This window comes from Nansenia antarctica, assembly GCF_963989245.1.
Source record: "Nansenia antarctica genome assembly, contig: SCAFFOLD_198, whole genome shotgun sequence".
Classification (NCBI taxonomy): Eukaryota; Metazoa; Chordata; class Actinopteri; order Argentiniformes; family Microstomatidae; genus Nansenia; species Nansenia antarctica.
The window spans coordinates 29,284-46,944 of NW_027662415.1; the positions used below are offsets into that span (position 1 = coordinate 29,284).

The window sequence follows — 17,661 nt, forward strand, 5'->3', positions numbered from 1 at the left end:
ACCTTAACCTAACCCTGTTCTCCCTGTTCCCCGCTAAAGGATTCCCTGCCTGCCGACCTCCTGCCTGTCTGACTACCCGCCTACCTGCCTGACCCCCTGCCTGTCTGAGTACCTGCCTACCTGCCTGACCTCCTGCCTGTCTGAGTACCTGCCTACCTGCCTGATCCCCTGCCTGTCTGACTACCCGCCTACCTGCCTGACCCCCTGCCTGTCTGAGTACCTGCCTACCTGCCTGACCCCCAGCCTGTCTGACTACCTGCCTACCTACCTGACCCCCTGCCGGTCTGAGTACCTGTCTACCTGCCAGAACCCCTACCTGCACTACCTACCCCCAGCCGGATTCCCCTAACCCCAAACCCTTTAATAAACTACTGTTATTACCACACTACCTGTTCTCCGTTGTCTGCTTCTGGGTTCCGCCTTCTGATCGTGACAAACAGAAAAAGAAAATCTGTGCTTTCCTGGCCAGGATCATGCATAGGTAACGTACATCTGCACCATCTGACCACTGTACCTACATCTAACCCAATACAAACATGGTTGCTAATTCACTTGCTCATATATAGCCAAGATTTGCTTTTGCAGCATGGTCTTACGTGTGTGTGTGTGTGTGTGTGTGTGTGTGTGTGTGTGTGTGTGTGTGTGTGTGTGTGTGTGTGTGTGTGTGTTGTAGACGTTCATTTTCACAAAGATGAAAGGATAACGCCTCTGATGTCTGCGGTCAAGATCTGGCCTACCTTGAGAAGAGAGGTCGTAGACGAAGTCCTGTTTGAACACGTCACCAATCTCCTCTATGTTCAGGTAAACTTAGCATAAAGGATGTCAATGATTTATATGTTGACCGACTCTTGCACAGAGTATGTTGATGTGACATAATGGCCTCTCTCACACAGTCTGTTGCTGTGTGCTTGGAGAAGGGGCGTTGCTCCATGGCTTCCTCTGTTCTGCAATGGCTTCAGGAGGAATGTGATATCCCACAGGTAAACATCTACTATTGCCATCCTTATTGCCTCAGAGTTTGGGTTAGGGCTGGTGCTAGAGTTAAGACTATGGTTAGGATTAGAGCTAGGGTTAAGGTTAGGACTGGAGCTGCAGCTAGAGTTAAAAGAGTCATATTATGCTCTTTTTCAGTTAATAGAGAGTCTGGAACACACATCCTGCGTGAGTGTTGCGGGTGCTTCGTGGAACCTCTTGCTTCACGGGTGTCGATGCTTTTCTATGATGCTACTGATAACGTATCATGGTTTTGAAGGGTTATCCCCCTTGTGTGACTGTTCCGAAAAGCGAGTGGCACTCCAAAGCGAGGGGCAAGGGTAAAAAAGGGAATGGGATAGGGCCATAATAGAGGACCTTTAAGGTTAGGGCAGGTGCTAGGGTTAACACTATGTTTAGGGTTGGACCTAGGGCTAAGGGTTAAGGTTTCACCAATAGATACCCCCAGGCTATGCTGCAACCTCAAGCTTTATTCAGCTTCAACTGCTCTCTTGAAGCACTCTTATGAATGACTTAACATGTTACACCAATATTATGACTGCTCTCCATAGAACTTGGCGTCCAAGCTATCGTTTATTGTGAGCAAGAAGGACATCTACCACCAGGTCCTCTTGAACTTCAGCTTCACTCGTCTGCTGGAGGCCATCCAGACTTTCCTGGACTCTTACCTGGAGAAGAACCCCTCTGACTTCCTTCTCAAGGTACTGTGCTTCTGGGAGGTTTCTGAAACATCAACATCTGTCTTAGGATCAGCTCAGGCCCAACTGTAACCCCTAACTTAAGTAGGTAGACCTTGTTAGTAGACCTTAGCTGCAGCTCAGGAGGTTACCCTAAAGTATCATGTGATCATGTAGCATTTATAATATTACACCGAAAGTGACTGAAACAAATTACCGCCAACACCCAATCAAAATATTGATTCATCACAGACAGTAGGTTTCATGGGATCATATCATCTCTCTAATTATCCCTAAAGATGAGCTATTGAAACTGTGTTGAAGTGAGGAATATTAATTTAATGATCTAGTAAATGATGTCTTTTCTGTTATTGGCCGACAAGGATAGAATAAGTATATAGTACCATAACCCTTTGTGAATCTGGAACGTGTGTCTTTCAGGCTGCGACTAAAGTGGTCCAGTCATGTCCGAGGAAAGAGGCTGAAGAGGACTCTTCCTTGGCTCTGGACGAGTTGGACACCACCAACGAATCCTCTGACCACTTCAAGGAGTAAGAACTGCTTGTGTGTTTTCAGTCTGTAACTCTGTAAACTGACTGGCTAAAATTCAGTTGTTCAATATAAGCCTATGCCATGTGTTCACAACTGTAGCAGTGTATGAAAACAACTGCTCAATTTTGTTTTCTGCCTCATTTCTTAACAGGAATAATGAGACTACTGTTCTTAAGAGGTTAGTATCAGACTGTCTATACCACTCTGCTGTGTATTACAGATATTTAGTTAGTTATTATATAATAATAATAATAATAATAATAATAATAATAATAATAATAACTTTTATTTGTATAGCACTTTTCCTGCAAACGTTGCAGCTCAAAGTGCTCCAATCTTTATATAAAAATCTAGTCTTGACTTGAACATATTTGCTGAGGTTGCATCCCTAATGTAAACTGGCAGTGCATTCCACAATCTGGGTGCATAAAATGAGAATGCAGCCTCACCAAATCTCTTCTTTTCTACATGTGGTACACAGAGAAAACCAGCATTACAAAACCATACATATGACCTCTACGGTCTTTTCCTATGCTATTATGAAAGTAGACACAGTATATTAGCTCAGCACTCTGAAAGTTGTCTGACTTGCCTATGCCATGTGTTTACAACAGTAGCAGTATGAAAACAACTGCTCAATATTGTTTTCTGTTCAGAAATGCTCCTTTCCAGTTTAAAAAGTAAATCATGTGCATTCTGCCTCATTTCTTAACAGGAATAATGAGACTACTGTTCTTATGAGGTTGTGTATCTGCTGTGTATTACATATATTTAGTTATGATATGACCTGTATGGTCTTTTGATATGCTAGAATGAAAGTACAGTATATATATAACAGTATATAACTCTGAAAGTTGTCTGACTTTGGGATGATTGAGTGTGTCACCTTGCTAAAGGTGAATGTCCTCCCATGCCAGCACAGTCCAGCCTCTGTCATTAAGCCAGTACATTTGGTCATTACGCTACCTTGGAATATGAACCATTATACTGCGGGCCTATGTGAGGTCAAAAATAATGTGTTTCATAATATATGACTTCTAACCCAGACCCAAAAGGAAACTGCTATCAACACACATTGTGCAGCCATGCTTGAAACCTGAAACTGGCAAAAAGCCCAAAAGAAGGCTGAAACTGGCAAAAAGCCCGAAGCTGGGTAAGTTCTCTCTCAGTACAGAGAAATGGCTGTGTTTTTCTTAGATCATATGCAACGTATGAGTAGGTAATTGTTTTATTAACAAGAACATAGCAAAAACTGTTAAGCGTAGCACATGCAAAGTTGACGGTTGCACTCTGTCTCCCTCAGCGCTAACTCTGCTGCCATACAGACTCAGAGCAGCTTCACCTGAGCTGCTGCCATACAGACTCAGAGCAGCTGCACCTGAGCTGGACACGACCATGTTCAGGAGGAGGGGACCCAAACAGGTCGCCCACAGTATTTCTTCATCACTAACTTACTTTCCCAGAACAATGTATTATTATTCATTAATAAAACATGAACAATAATGTTTTGAGACCATTCTGTCTAAACTAGAGTTGTGTGAGTTGAGGGCATTTTGAAGTAACTGCAGCTCAAAGCTATTTTCTTGTGTTTTTCTCCAGAAATGGACGTATGAGCTGGATCTGCTTCTGAAGGCCGGGGTGAAGCGCCATGGCGAGGGGAAGTGGGCACGTATCTTACAGGACGAGGACTACGACTTTAGCGGTCGCACCGGAGTCATGCTCAAAGACCGGTGGAGGAACCTGAAGAAGTCTTTGGTCGTCTGAGGCCACAGAGCTTGAGTGTGCTGGACACTGTCCTTATCGTCTTTGTACATTACATTATTTCCCAGCAACATGTTATGCACAATAATCTGATATTAATGTGGAGAAGTTCTGTAGGTGAACTAAAGTGGCCCATCTGGTCATTATTATTATTATTATTCGTAAAACTTTGTAACATTGTTATAGCCAAAACAACGTCAATGTCAAAACAACCAGACACCAGCAGAGGTCCTCTCCTTTCTCCTTTACTGTTTTGCAAAAACTTTGCTTAGCATTTGCTTTGTGTGAGAAAAGCAATGAGAAATGATTCACTGTTTTGCAAAAAAAGAATACTAGAATACTGTTGTACCATTAAGAGGTTAAGATGGAGTTCAAGTCGATCCCAGTTTCATTAAAACTGTCTTAGCAATCGCGAAAAACTGTCATTGTGTGTGTACACATGGCATGCGCTTTGCCCTTGACTCTGGATTCCGTATGGGTTTATAAAACAAAATGCATGTGACAGTTTGCTGAAGTTATTCTAAGGTTTCTAGGCAGCATGACACGTGTTCAGTGTTAGAACAGTGTTAGAACACAGCCGTCATGTGTTCAGGGTTAGAACAGTGTTAGAACACAGCCATCATGTGTTCAGTGTTAGAACACAGCCATCATGTGTTCAGTGTTAGAACAGTGTTAGAACACAGCCATCATGTGTTCAGTGTTAGAACAGTGTTAGAACACAGCCATCATGTGTTCAGTGTTAGAACAGTGTTAGAACACAGCCATCATGTGTTCAGGGTTAGAACAGTGTTAGAACACAGCCATCATGTGTTCAGGGTTAGAACAGTGTTAGAACACAGCCGTCATGTGTTCAGGGTTAGAACAGTGTTAGAACACAGCCATCATGTGTTCAGGGTTAGAACAGTGTTAGAACACAGCCGTCATGTGTTCAGGGTTAGAACACAGCCATCATGTGTTAGAACACAGGGTTAGGGTTAGAACACAGTGTTAGGGTTAGAACACAGGGTTAGGGTTAGAACACAGGGTTAGGGTTAGAACACAGTGTTAGGGTTAGAACACAGGGTTAGGGTTAGGCCATCATGCTGGTAGATGACGGTTGCTGCCAGGCTGAACAATGGCAGAGATGCAACACAGGAGGGCTCTGGGCTCCTTTAGGTAAGGATGTTAAACGTTTTCCTTTTGTAGTTGTTGTTGTTGTTGTTGTTGTAAGAGGCCCTGGGATGCTGAATTGACTTTGTGGCAAATGTGCCTCTCTGTGAACAGCAAGGCCTCCAGACACCTGATTCACAGCTGAAGGAGGGAAAGGAAAGGACACTTCACAATGTGCTGAACACCACTGGGTCCAGCTCTCTTTGTGAGAGCTGTTACAAAGCTTAGCTCTGCTGCTCTGAGTACTACTGTGCACTCAGAGAACACGCTGGAGCCTGTCATTGTGGCCAATTATTTGTAAGTAGAATAGAAAAGCAGTAAAAAGTGATTTAGTACAATCAAGGAGGTAGGTCGTACAAAAACGGTGTATTCCAGTAAAGAGAAGATACTGTACATTAAAAAAACATGGATAAAATGCATACATTTGACATTTGACATTTTTGAAGCTACAATTTGAATAGTGAAAATACCACCGCTCATCCGTGATCAGAGTATGCTGAGGTGCTGGAACTGGAGTATCAATAGAGTGCAAAATGACAGCATCCGCACACTCAAACACTGTGCAAAAAAAACTAGTTTATTGTGAGCTTTCGGTCATAGACCTTCTTCAGGCATAAAGCAGACAAGGTAAGGCAGAGGTATGAAGGGTTCACATCACGTGATGCTGTTTGAACCCTTTATACCTCTGCATTCACTTGTCTGCTTTATCCCTGAAGGTCTATGACCGAAAGCTTGCAATAAACTATGTTTTTTTTGCACAGTGTGAGTGTTGCGGATGCTGTTGCACTCTTTTGAAGCAATTTAAAAAGCTAGCAATTTACAACCTGCAGCAATCTAACATGACTTCTCAACAGCATTATTAACTACCTTTATTTGTGCACGTGCCTGTTAAGGTGTGTGTGGGGAGGTGTACTGGATGTAAACACCTACAATAAGATACTGCCTCTACCTACAGACACAGGAAATGATCGACTGGTTCTGTTCTTCTCCCTTTGTGACACATTTGATGCAGAGAAAAAGGATCAAATGTGTTAAAATAATTAAAATGAACCTGACACTATAGATAAACGGGGTAGGTATAACTCAAGTCTGGATCATTAATATAATGGGCCCAAATCATCTTTATACTACAGTAGCCTACACAAACTGATTGTTGTGGGGATCTGTGTCCCATGAATTCTATTGGAGGTCTTGTGGAATAATATTGTCTGATCTAGTTGGATCAAAACTGTCAATCACTGGTCACATTTCTAATGTCACTGTTGATCATCTGTGTCATAGCGCTACCTGCTGGTGAAAAAGGAGCAGTTGAAGCCCAGAAATTGCTGTCTGCATCTTGACTAGTGTGCAGTCTTTGCTCAGAGGAATGAAATTAAAGCAAATGTTTCTGTGACATTCTGTGACCAAAATATGAAGCCTTTATTTATTTTACCATGATTTTTTCCAGTCGATGCAGTACATACAGTATATCTCAAAAGTGAGTACACCCTTTAGATTTTTGCAAATATTCTGTTATATCCTTTCAGGGGATAACATTATCCTACTGAAACTTTGATATAACTTAAATTAGTCAGTGTGCTGCTTGAATAACAGTATAGATGTATTGTCCTTTGAAAATTACTCAGTACACAGCTGTTAATGTCTAAACAGCTGGCAACAAAAGTGAGTACACCCCATAGTGAACATGTCCTAATTGTGCCCAATGATGTTGTTTTCCCGCCCTGGTGTCATGTGACTCGTTAGATTGCCAACACCCTGAAAATGAGTTGCAGCACAGTGGCTAAGATCATACAGCGGTTTTCCAGGACAGGTTCCACTCGGAACAGGCCTCGCCAGGGTCGACCAAAGAAGTTGAGTCCACGTGCTCAGCGTCATATCCAGAGGTTGGTTTCCAAAAATAGACGTGCGAGTGCTTCCAGCATTGCTGCAGAGGTTGCAGAAGTGGGATGTCAGCCTGTCAGTGCCCAGACCATACGCCGCACACTGCATCAAATCGGTTTGTATGGCCGTCGCCCCAGACAGAAGCCTCTTCTGAAACCGATGCATAAGAAAGCCCGCAAACAGTTTGCTGAAGACAATGAATCCAAGAACATGAGTTACTGGAACCATGTCCTGTGGTCTGATGAGACCAAAATAAACCTGTTTGGGTCAGATGGTGTCCGGCGTGTGTGGCGGCACCCTGGTGAGGAGTACCAAGACAAATGTGGTTTGCCTACAGTCAAGCATGGTGGTGGCAGCATCATGGTCTGGGGCTGCATGAGTGCTGCCGGCACTGGGGAGCTGCATTTCATTGAGGGACACATGAATTCCAATATATACTGTGACATCCTGCAGCAGAGCATGATCCCCTCTCTTCGGAAACTGGGCCGTTTTTTTAGGGCAGTTTTCCAACATGATAATGACCCTAAACACACCTCCAAGATGACAACGGCCTTGCTGAAGAAGCTGAAGGTTAAGGTGATGGACTGGCCAAGTATGTCTCCAGACCTAAACCCAATTGAGCACATGTGGGGCATCCTCAAGAGGAAGGTGGAGGAGTGCAAGGTGTCAAACATCCGTGGGCTCCGTGATGTCGTCATGGAGGAGTGGAAGAAGATTCCAGAAGCAACCTGTGCAGCTCTGGTGAATTCCATGCCCAGGAGGGTTAAAGCAGTGCTAGATAACAATGGTGGTCACACAAAATATTGACACTTTGGGCACAATTTAGACATGTTCACTATGGGGTGTACTCACTTTTGTTGCCAGCTGTTTAGACACTGAGTAATTTTCAATGGACAATAAATCTATACTGTTATTCAAGCAGCACACTGACTACTTTAAGTTATATCAAAGTTTCATTAAGATAGTGTTATCCGCTGAAAGGATATGACAGAATATTTGCAAAAATCTAAAGGGTGTACTCACTTTTGAGATATACTGTATATGCTAAATATCTAATAAGTCGTAATACAAAAAGGGGCCATCTCCCAGAAAGATAAAAAGGATAGGAAGTACTATCACTGAAATTGATCTATATGTTACGGTACATGTGGGAATGCGGTACATGTGGGAAAACTAGGGTTAGGTGCTAGGGTGCTACGGTTAGGGTTAGGATTAGGGGTAGGGTTAAGGTTAGGGTTAGACATGTCAGCATGTACCAAGTCAAGCTAGCACCTAACCCTAACCCTAGTTTTCCCACATGTACCGTAACATATACACACCAAAGGTCGTCATAGAAACCTAGCCTTCATACTTTCTTAGTTGAGATTAATTCTGGTCGATTCCTCACATCCTCCACTCGCTTCCTACTCAGAACTCAGTGGAGAACATCTAGGTTCCTCCCCTTTGATATTCTCCTACAATACCTTTTGAGACAGAAGCAAGTGGAGGACAGGAGAGGACATGAAGAATGGAGTTTCTAACAAACAAGAAAGGCCCATGTCTGATTCTAGTCTCTAATGCGTGTATATGTTACGGTACATGTGGGAAAACTAGGGTTAGGTGCTAGGGTGCTACGGTTAAGGTTAGGGATAGGATTAGGGTTAGACATGCCAGCATGTACCAAGTCGACGTAGCACCTAACCCTAACCATAGTTTTCCCACATGTACCGTAACATATACACTATTCTACTTACAACATAGGTCCAAAAAAAAGAGGAATGACAGAAGTTTCACAAAAGCACATCAAGCTACAGTGATGTTATGTGGTTTATAACATCCACATATGAGACACCAGACTAGGTGAGAAGAAGCAAGGTGGTGTTGACAACTTAACAAGCCCGTTCAGTCTGCCAATGGTTTTCATGTGGTGCTGTAGATCAGTTCAGAAATGTTAAATCCATACCAATTTAAAACAGACATGAGTACTAACAAGAAGCAGCATGCGAATATTAATCTGACATGTAATAACCAATCATAGGACATGGTGAATGGCTTTGATTCAATTAACAGGATCTAAATAATGATTACCAAATCAAATTCCACAAGTACGTCAAACAGGAAACAAATGAGATTCAGAACTATGGAATAAAGCATTCAAGTACTTCATTGTTCAAGAAAAACAAGACAGGATCTTTTCTTTTTTCCCTCGACTTTATTGTATGAAAATGTACAGAGAGATTAACGGTAAGACTTCTGGTAGCGGGCACGGGCTCCAGGTCCACCGAACTTCTTGGACTCGCACCGACGGGGGTCAGCCACCAACAGGGTCCTGTCGTACTGGATCAGGATGTCCTTGATCTCCTTCTTGGAGGCCTCGTCCACGTCTGGAGGAACAAGAGTCAGATTAACTACTACTACTGAACAACTACTACTACTACTACTGAACAATGTCATCTATTGACGAGAAATCCATACATCATAAACCACCCTCCCACCCCCCACCGAGAATCAGTGGCGCATGGCTCATGTAACATTAGTAATAGCAATTGCAAAAATTCTAAATCAACAACCACCACAATTAAACATTGCAAGGTACCCCAAACACATTCTGAATCTGTAATGCTAAAGTGAATCTAGTAACAGAGTCAAATGACGATGCTTACACTTCTGGTAGTATGCGACCAGGGCTTTGGAGATGGACTGACGGATAGCTGCAGGGAGGAGATGAGAACAGGGCAAGATTAGACAGAACACCAAAATAACCTATGAAAGTAACATTAAAGTAACCACCTGACATCCTGAGTGGACAGTCAGAACACGGCCAGCCAGGGAATGAGAGGATCTGCTCACCGTAGATCTGCGCTACGTGTCCACCGCCCTTCACCCTGACTCTGATGTCCACCCCAGCGAAACGCTCCTTGCCCAGCAGCAGCACAGGCTCCAGCAGCTAGGGGAGACAGACACACTGGTTAACACACTGGTTAACAAACACACAACCAGTATAACCAAGACCCAGGAAATCATCGTAGACTTCAGGAGGAAAAAGTCCGAGATCCAGCCCCTGCTCATCGACGGAGAGAGCGTGGAGAGAGTCTCAACCCTCCGATTCCTGGGGATGCACATGCGGGATGACCTGACCTGGAAGGACAACTCAAAAGCCACCATCAAGAGGGCACAATAGCGGCTATACACCCTGAGAGTCCTCAGGAAGGAACACAGCAAGCAGGAGATACTGGTGACCTTCTACCGCGGCGCAGTGGAGAGCATCCTCACCTACGGCATCTGCAACTGGTTCTCCAGCTGCACAACAGCGGAGAGAAATGCGCTACAGAGAGTCGTGAGAACAGCACAGAAGATCACCGGCGCCCCCCTCCCCTCTCTGGAAGAGCTGTACAACACACGCTGTCTCAGGAAGGCCTCCAAGATCTCCAGGGACCCGACCCACCCTGGGTACGAACACTTTACCAGGCTGCCCTCGAAAAGGCGGTTCAGGACCCTGGCCGCAAGGACAAACAGACTGAAGAACAGCTTCTACCACAGGGCCGTCCAGGCCCTGAACACAGCAAAGACCTAAGTTCTGGGCCCTGGACAGTCTGGACGGATTGATGGCAGCTGCTGGACTGAAAAAATCAGGTGTAGTGCTGAGGCACAAACATGTACATTTCAAGCCTGCAAACTGTGACACTTTAAATAAATGTGAAATAATACTATTGTGCAATATGACAACCCTAGTCGTCTATCTGTACAGTATAGTACAGTGGATAGTGTACATAGCCTTTATTTATGTAAACCAGCTCCTTCCCTTCTTGTGATTTTTTTTTTAAAGTTTTTTTTTTTTTCTTCCCTTTCCTAACACCAGGGGAGCCACCCCTCCTAAATTTCGTTGTTTGGTACCTGTACTGTAGCAATGACAATAAAGTCCATTCATTTCATTCATTCATTACGTCAGCACTACGTCTCCTAAAAACACCCGCTTTCCCCTCTACTGTGTCCCTAAGAACTTCTATTGCCCCCTTGTACTGTTTCTCTGTTCCTCCAGTATAAAAAAAACCAACAACAACAACTAGGTTTTAGAAGAAGGTGATAGAAGGTTTTTCCTTCTATCAGTGGCCCCGGGCCTGAGCTGGATTACTCTTCCTGCCACGAATGGTGGACTGATGATTCACTTGCTTAGTATTCAAATGTATTGATTGTAAGTCGCTTTGGAATAAGGCATCTGCTAAATGCCAAACATTTTAATGTAGATTATTTCAAACTTTACATTACAGGATATTTGGAAGGGACTGAGTCAGACGATGGAGAATCTATTTCAATTGGGAGAACGATCAGTCGACCTTCCTCAACTGTTAGGAACATGACTCCTCACATCCTCCATTCACATTGTCCTCAAAAAGCATTGGTAGAGAATATGTAAGAGGAGGAACCTGGACCCCCGTCTCCAATGCAGTTTCAGTAGGAATACGAGTGGAGGATAGAGAGGACACAGGGAGTCTTGTAACCATTAATAGAGGAAAAAGCTATTGGTTTAGGTTTACGATGTAGTGGTGGTCTAGTGGATAGTGAGTTGGACTTGGAGTGATCGGAAGGTTGTGAGTTCAAATCCCGCCTGAAACCACCACCACTTATAGTGTGCCCTTGAGTAAGGCACTTAGCCCTCAGTTACTCCAGGCGGGGGGAATGTCCCTGTAATTCGTAATTGTAAATCACTTTGGATTAAAAGCGTCTGCTAAATGGCAAAATTATTATTAAAATTAAGATGCCTAGTTGGGGGGGGAAGCGAAGACACAGAGAGCAGCACTATGGTCATCTCTACATGTAACGGATACCATAACCCTGCAGACCTGCACAGCGGTTCCTCTGGACTCACCTTGTACTGGAGGGTGGCTGGCTCGATCATCTCGAGGGGTCTGCCGTTCACCTTGATCAGACCATTACCCCTCTTGCAGTGGGCTACAGCTGTGGCAGTTTTCTGTTGTGAGAGAAAATTATTATATGTAATAAGCTACATTTAAGAATCAAACATCATCTTGGGTTGAATGTCTGCAGAAGATGATTTCCTGTTGTCACACACAACAGAACCAGTTTCTCTACTTGAAACTTGACATGGGCTAAGACAATAGACACATTTACATGATTACAAAGACCTGATTGCCCTACCATCTAGAGCAGTTTCTGACCTTTGTGTTGCCCCAGACCCAGTACTCTAAGACCAGACTGAACCATTTGTGGCCATTGTGTTCCGCTTCCACCCTTTGTCTATCTGAGAGAAAGTGGGGGCCGCTTCCCCCCTAGCCTTCATCATAATCACCTTCATCAAATGAACAGGTCCACACCCATTGCTCATGATTGGTCTAAACCTCACCTGAGGGCGGACCCCTTACCTGAAGGTACCTGTTTGTATAAATACTCAGATGAAATGAATGATGATACTTTTTGAGGAACTTTCACTGTTAAGACCTGTCTGACGTGCTTGTAAATTTCCTCCTTCTGCAGAAGATTATTAAATATCTTTTCTTATACATCTTGAAACGAAACAGGCTGCCATTATTGAATAAATTACTCTAACACTGTGAAGACACAAAAATGAACATTGATGTTGGGATGTGAAACCTCTATAAACAGGGATGCAAACTGGTGATGGCCCAAAAAGATGACAAACATTTTCTTTGCCTGGAAAACAAAGAACATTTATGAATATTGTTGACCTACGTATTTTGAGGTAAAAACGGCTAAAACGGCTAAAAGGTGACAAGTTTGCACCCCTGTTAAGCTGGCAGCACGTTTTAATGAATCAACACAGATGCCAGAGGGATATGGATGATGTTCTAAGTCGTGACTGCCATACGGTGCGTTCAACACAACCACCCAGCTACTAGCTAACACACTAACTATAAACTAGTAACCTAAAGCAGTTATGTACATCCCATGACAGTTTGACAGCAGTTAAGGCCCTTGCACACCAACGCGTTTTTTACGCGCGTTTTTTACGTCCGTTAAAAAAATAAATTAGAACTCATGTTGTGTCAACCACGCTTGCACACCAATCCGTAATAATTCGTCCGTCAAAAAAAAAAACGCAACAGGTTCGATTTTCTGCGTTTTTCGCGTCCGTCAAAAGCCTTTTGAGAGTTGTTATTGACCACTCCGCCATGGTATAGACTGGGACACGTCGTCAAATTAGAACTTTAGGACAGTTGGATTAATGTTTACAGAAGTACATGTCTCAAGTATTATCTCGCGGTTAGTCGAGTGAAAGAAAAACAACATACAGATGATAATTCACACAATATAATACCACGAAAGCGTAAGGCACTAAACAATAACATTCAGTTGGGCAGCATCACTAAACAATAACATTTATTTGGGCAGCATCCTACTCAAACTCAGGCAGAAGGGCAGGGTCCGGGCAGGTTCACACACTGTCACAGACTGTCAGTGCATCATACATCATTCAGCATGGTTAGGTATAGGCTGGCTATATATAGCTGTTTCTTTTTCTATTCTACTATTCTATTCTACTTCTGCTGTCTGCGAAACCCTGGGTATGCACCCCCCTTCCCGCGTCCCTGATTGAATGCCGAATGCATTTTCTGAGATGCGGCGCTCTTGACAGGCGGAGGTTGAAGACGCGCTTGTCCTCTTCAAAAAAAGTTCGCAACGTAAAAAAACGCAACGGACTCCGCAACGGACCGGTGTGCAAGGTCTCGGTGCGTAACGTTTTTTTCGGATGAAGGATTAAAAAATACGCGTGCGTAAACGCACGCATTGGTGTGCAAAGACCTTTAGTCCTTCAGTCTAGAACCATTATTCTTCATTCTAGAACCATTATCCTTCATTCTAGAACCATTATCCTTCATTCTAGAACCATTATCCTTCATTCTAGAACAATTATCCTTCATTCTAGAACCATTATCCTTCATTCAAGAACCATTATCCTTCATTCTACAGTTTGACAGCCAGTTAAAGTGTCTAACAGCTTCTGATCACACGCAGCTAGCCCCCAATATTGTTCATTGGCAATGATGAAAGTTGCAAAAATCGAATATCTAATGAAGCTACAAACATCTATAAATATTTCTTTTTTAAGTGTGCATGTGCTTGCGCGTTTGGTATTGTTTCTTCTAAGCCCAGTTATTCTAAACCCACTTCAGAGGAGATACCAACTTTACAAGCCAACGTTGATCCGTTAACAAGTCAACTGAAGTTACACTTTTTACAGTTTCAACTTCTCATTCTCACAACCACCTGTGCAACCTTACACATCGTGAGCTTAGAATGATAAGGTTCTATCTCCGTTTAGAATGATAAGGTTCTATCTCCGTTTAGAATGATAAGGTTCTATCTCCGTTTAGGGCAGTTCAGAGATATTGAGCATCAACGTTTTTACATTCCATTATGTTTTGTGAGATGGAACCTTTGTATTTTATTAATTTCTAACAACAACAAAATAACATAAAAAAAAAAAAACACCACACAGGCATTAATAAACACCTAATGGATAAGATTATGTAAACATTTTTTTTTTTTTACAAAAATTGAGATAGAACCTTATCATTCTAACGTCACGATATGACAAAATCACATCAGAATCACAACACTGACAAAGAGGGATGCAAGCTTTGAGGAGGGAGGAAGAAAAGGTGGATATTATTTTTCCTAATTTACCTGTGCTCCCTTTACCTGGTATGCTGCTGCTCTCCTGGGCAAATATACCCGAGCATTTCTCCCGGTCCACATGCCCCGCCAGACAAAGCTCCGTGACGATCTGGAGGGCCCGTTGGCACAGGCTGATCCCGTCCTCCGCGCTGTGGACACTCATCATGTCCCTCCGGTTAACGGTCCATCGCATGGTGCGTCCCTCCGGTTAACGGTCCATCGCATGGTGCGGCCACGTCCATCTCCCACTGCGCAATGACGCGACTGACAGCCTAGGCGCGCTTCTCGCGTTTGGACCAAAAGATGCCGAGCGCACTTAGGCATTCACCCCAGCCACTCACTGGCCAATAGGAATGCCGAGCGCACTTAGGCATTCACCCCCGCTCACTGGCCAATAGGAACGAAGCATCTATTACAGTTTTTTACGATTGCTAACTCACCATGTTCAATACTGAAACCACAGTTTCACAACTCTTCATACAGTCTGCATTCGTAACACTCATGTTGGCCAATGACTTCATTCATGTCTCAAAAGAAGCTCGTTCAACCACACACTGGCAACAATGTTCACTCAGAAGCATACACTGTCATTCATAACATTCTGACTTCCAAAATACTAACAACAGGGAGCATTACATAGTTTGAATGATTTTCACAAGAATGAATATTTCATTATAAAAATGGTTTGATTTATAGTAATCATAGACAGAATAGTTGACTGTACAACTGTAAAGTATTAGGCAACAAGAATGAATCAGAAATGCCACAATTTGCTTCTATCCTTTATTCTATCATTTGCTTCTATGTATTCTGTTTTATCCTTTTTTTTCAGTATCTTTGCAGAAAGTAAGTTACGGTACATTTACTTCAAAGTACACTACATTTACTTGTGTAAAATGAAAAGTGAAAAATAAAGTGGAAGATGCAAAGTTCAAATACTGTAAAAAAATAAAAACAGAAATTCCAGGGCTACAATACAATAGCAATCACACCAAAAATGTCTCACTCCTGAGGGTTTTGGTCCACCTTCTGGTCTGCATCTGGTCACATCTAATGTCTTCCCTGGCAATGCATCTAGTCTATTTCATTTCATTGTATATATTCTGCTAATATTTTCTAGACATTTCAATATGATTACTGCAAATAGTGAAAATACCACCGCTCATCCGTTATCAGACTTTGCTGAGGTTCTGGAACTGAAGAGTATCAATAGAGTGCAAAATAACAGCATCTGCACACTCAAACACTGTGCAAAAAAACCGTTTATTGCGAGCTTTCTGTCATATATGATAGGAATATGATTACTGCAAAATTGCACCAAATAATTCAGTTTTGAACGTGTTCTTCAGAGTTTTGAACACAGTATGTTAGCAATGAAAAAATGTGTTGCAAATACATAGTATTTTGCAAGTGGGGGAGTTTGAATGAGAGAAGTGTTATGGCATTTGGAGAACGTAGTCATTGAATGCATTCTGTATGAAAGCAATGCACAAATCACAGAGAAAGAGTCACAGTTTTGTTCACATGGGTTTCTGCTCTGCTGACTGTGTGAAGAGTTGTGAAACTGTGGTTTCAGTATTGAACATGGTGAGTTAGCAATCGTAAAAAACTGTAAGTAAGACCCTATATACCTGCTACAGTGTTAAAATTGAACAGGGCTTTGATAGTCACCAGTTGTTTTCACAGATTATTTGTTTATTTACATTATCTGTTTTCTATTGTTGGTAAATATGTAAATACGTAAATACATTTGATTTAATTTAAAACATATTACATTAATATTGAAACTGCAGATTATTAATTATTAATCTCTGAGTATTGGCGAAGGGGTAAGATTAAATAAGCTTATGCTTCTTCCTACTCCTTTTCGGACATGTGAAGTAAATAGTGTTTTTTGTTTTGTTTTGTTTTTTCTTGTTTTAGTTTAGTTTTTTCTTGTTTTTGTTTTGTTTTTTGTTGTTATAACTATTTCTTTTTTCACATGTTCGAAATAAAGCTTTCATTCATTCATTCATTCATTCATTCAACAGACGATTTGTGTGTAATTACTGATCTCAGTCCTATAATAACCAGCCTACGATGCTTGTGTGTCTTCTGTGTCTTTCACAGATGTGTTCTGTCAATGCCAATTATCTCATCTTGTTCCTCGATATTATATTCTAGTGGCCAAGCTTTAACATGCTTCCTCAAAACCTCACTGTAAATTATATTTCATTAATTCTTGCCTTATATATACAGATATTCAATATCTGATTGTCTGGTGTGTGAGTGTGTGTGTGTGTGTGTGTGTGTGTGTGTATGTGTGTGTGTGTGTGTGTGTACACACGTGCATGCATGGTGTCTGCGTGTGTGTGTGTGTGTGTGTGTGTGTGTGTGTGTGTGTGTGTGTGTGTGTGGTGTGTGTGTATTATGTGTTGTGTGTGTATATTGCAGGTTTTGCTGTACCTCTTGGGGCAATAAAGTTAATCTTTAATCTTTTAATCTCTCTTTTGTTATATTGTGCCGTAAAGCATTCCTTTCATAAATACATGTCATAATAAATACACTTCAACTATATCCTTATACCATAATGCTAATGACAGAAATACCAAAACATTTATAATAATAATAATAATAATATAATGACAGTAAAGAATATGAACGGTCACCTGCAGTAACATGCAGGATGACCTGTCCTGGAAGGACAACACAAAAGCCACCATCAAGAAGGCACAACAGCGGCTATACATCCTGAGAGTCCTCAGGAAGGAACACAGCAAGCAGGAGATACTGGTGACCTTCTACCGCGGCGCAGTGGAGAGCATCCTCACCTACGGCATCTGCAACTGGTTCTCCAGCTGCACAACCGCGGAGAGAAATGCGCTACAGAGAGTCGTGAGAACAGCCCAGAAGATCACCGGCGCCCCCCTCCCCTCTCTGGAAGAGCTGTACAACACACGCTGTCTCAGGAAGGCCTCCAAGATCTCCAGGGACCCAACCCACCCTGGGTACGAACACTTTACCCGGCTGCCCT

At 42.6% G+C, this 17,661-nt stretch overlaps 1 protein-coding gene across 1 annotated transcript; it reads right to left on the minus strand.

The window, feature by feature from the left end:
• Positions 1-9,197: 9,197 nt before the first annotated feature.
• LOC308175658 (small ribosomal subunit protein uS9-like) lies at positions 9,198-14,841 on the minus strand (the record flags this gene model as incomplete). The annotated part of the gene is made up of 5 exons (XM_080551285.1): positions 9,198-9,376; positions 9,656-9,703; positions 9,843-9,939; positions 11,860-11,942; positions 14,658-14,841. The coding sequence occupies 5 exons, from the start codon at positions 14,839-14,841 to the stop codon at positions 9,231-9,233; spliced, it is 558 nt and encodes a 185-aa protein (XP_080407411.1). The 3' UTR covers positions 9,198-9,230.
• Between the last annotated feature and the right edge of the window lie 2,820 nt (positions 14,842-17,661).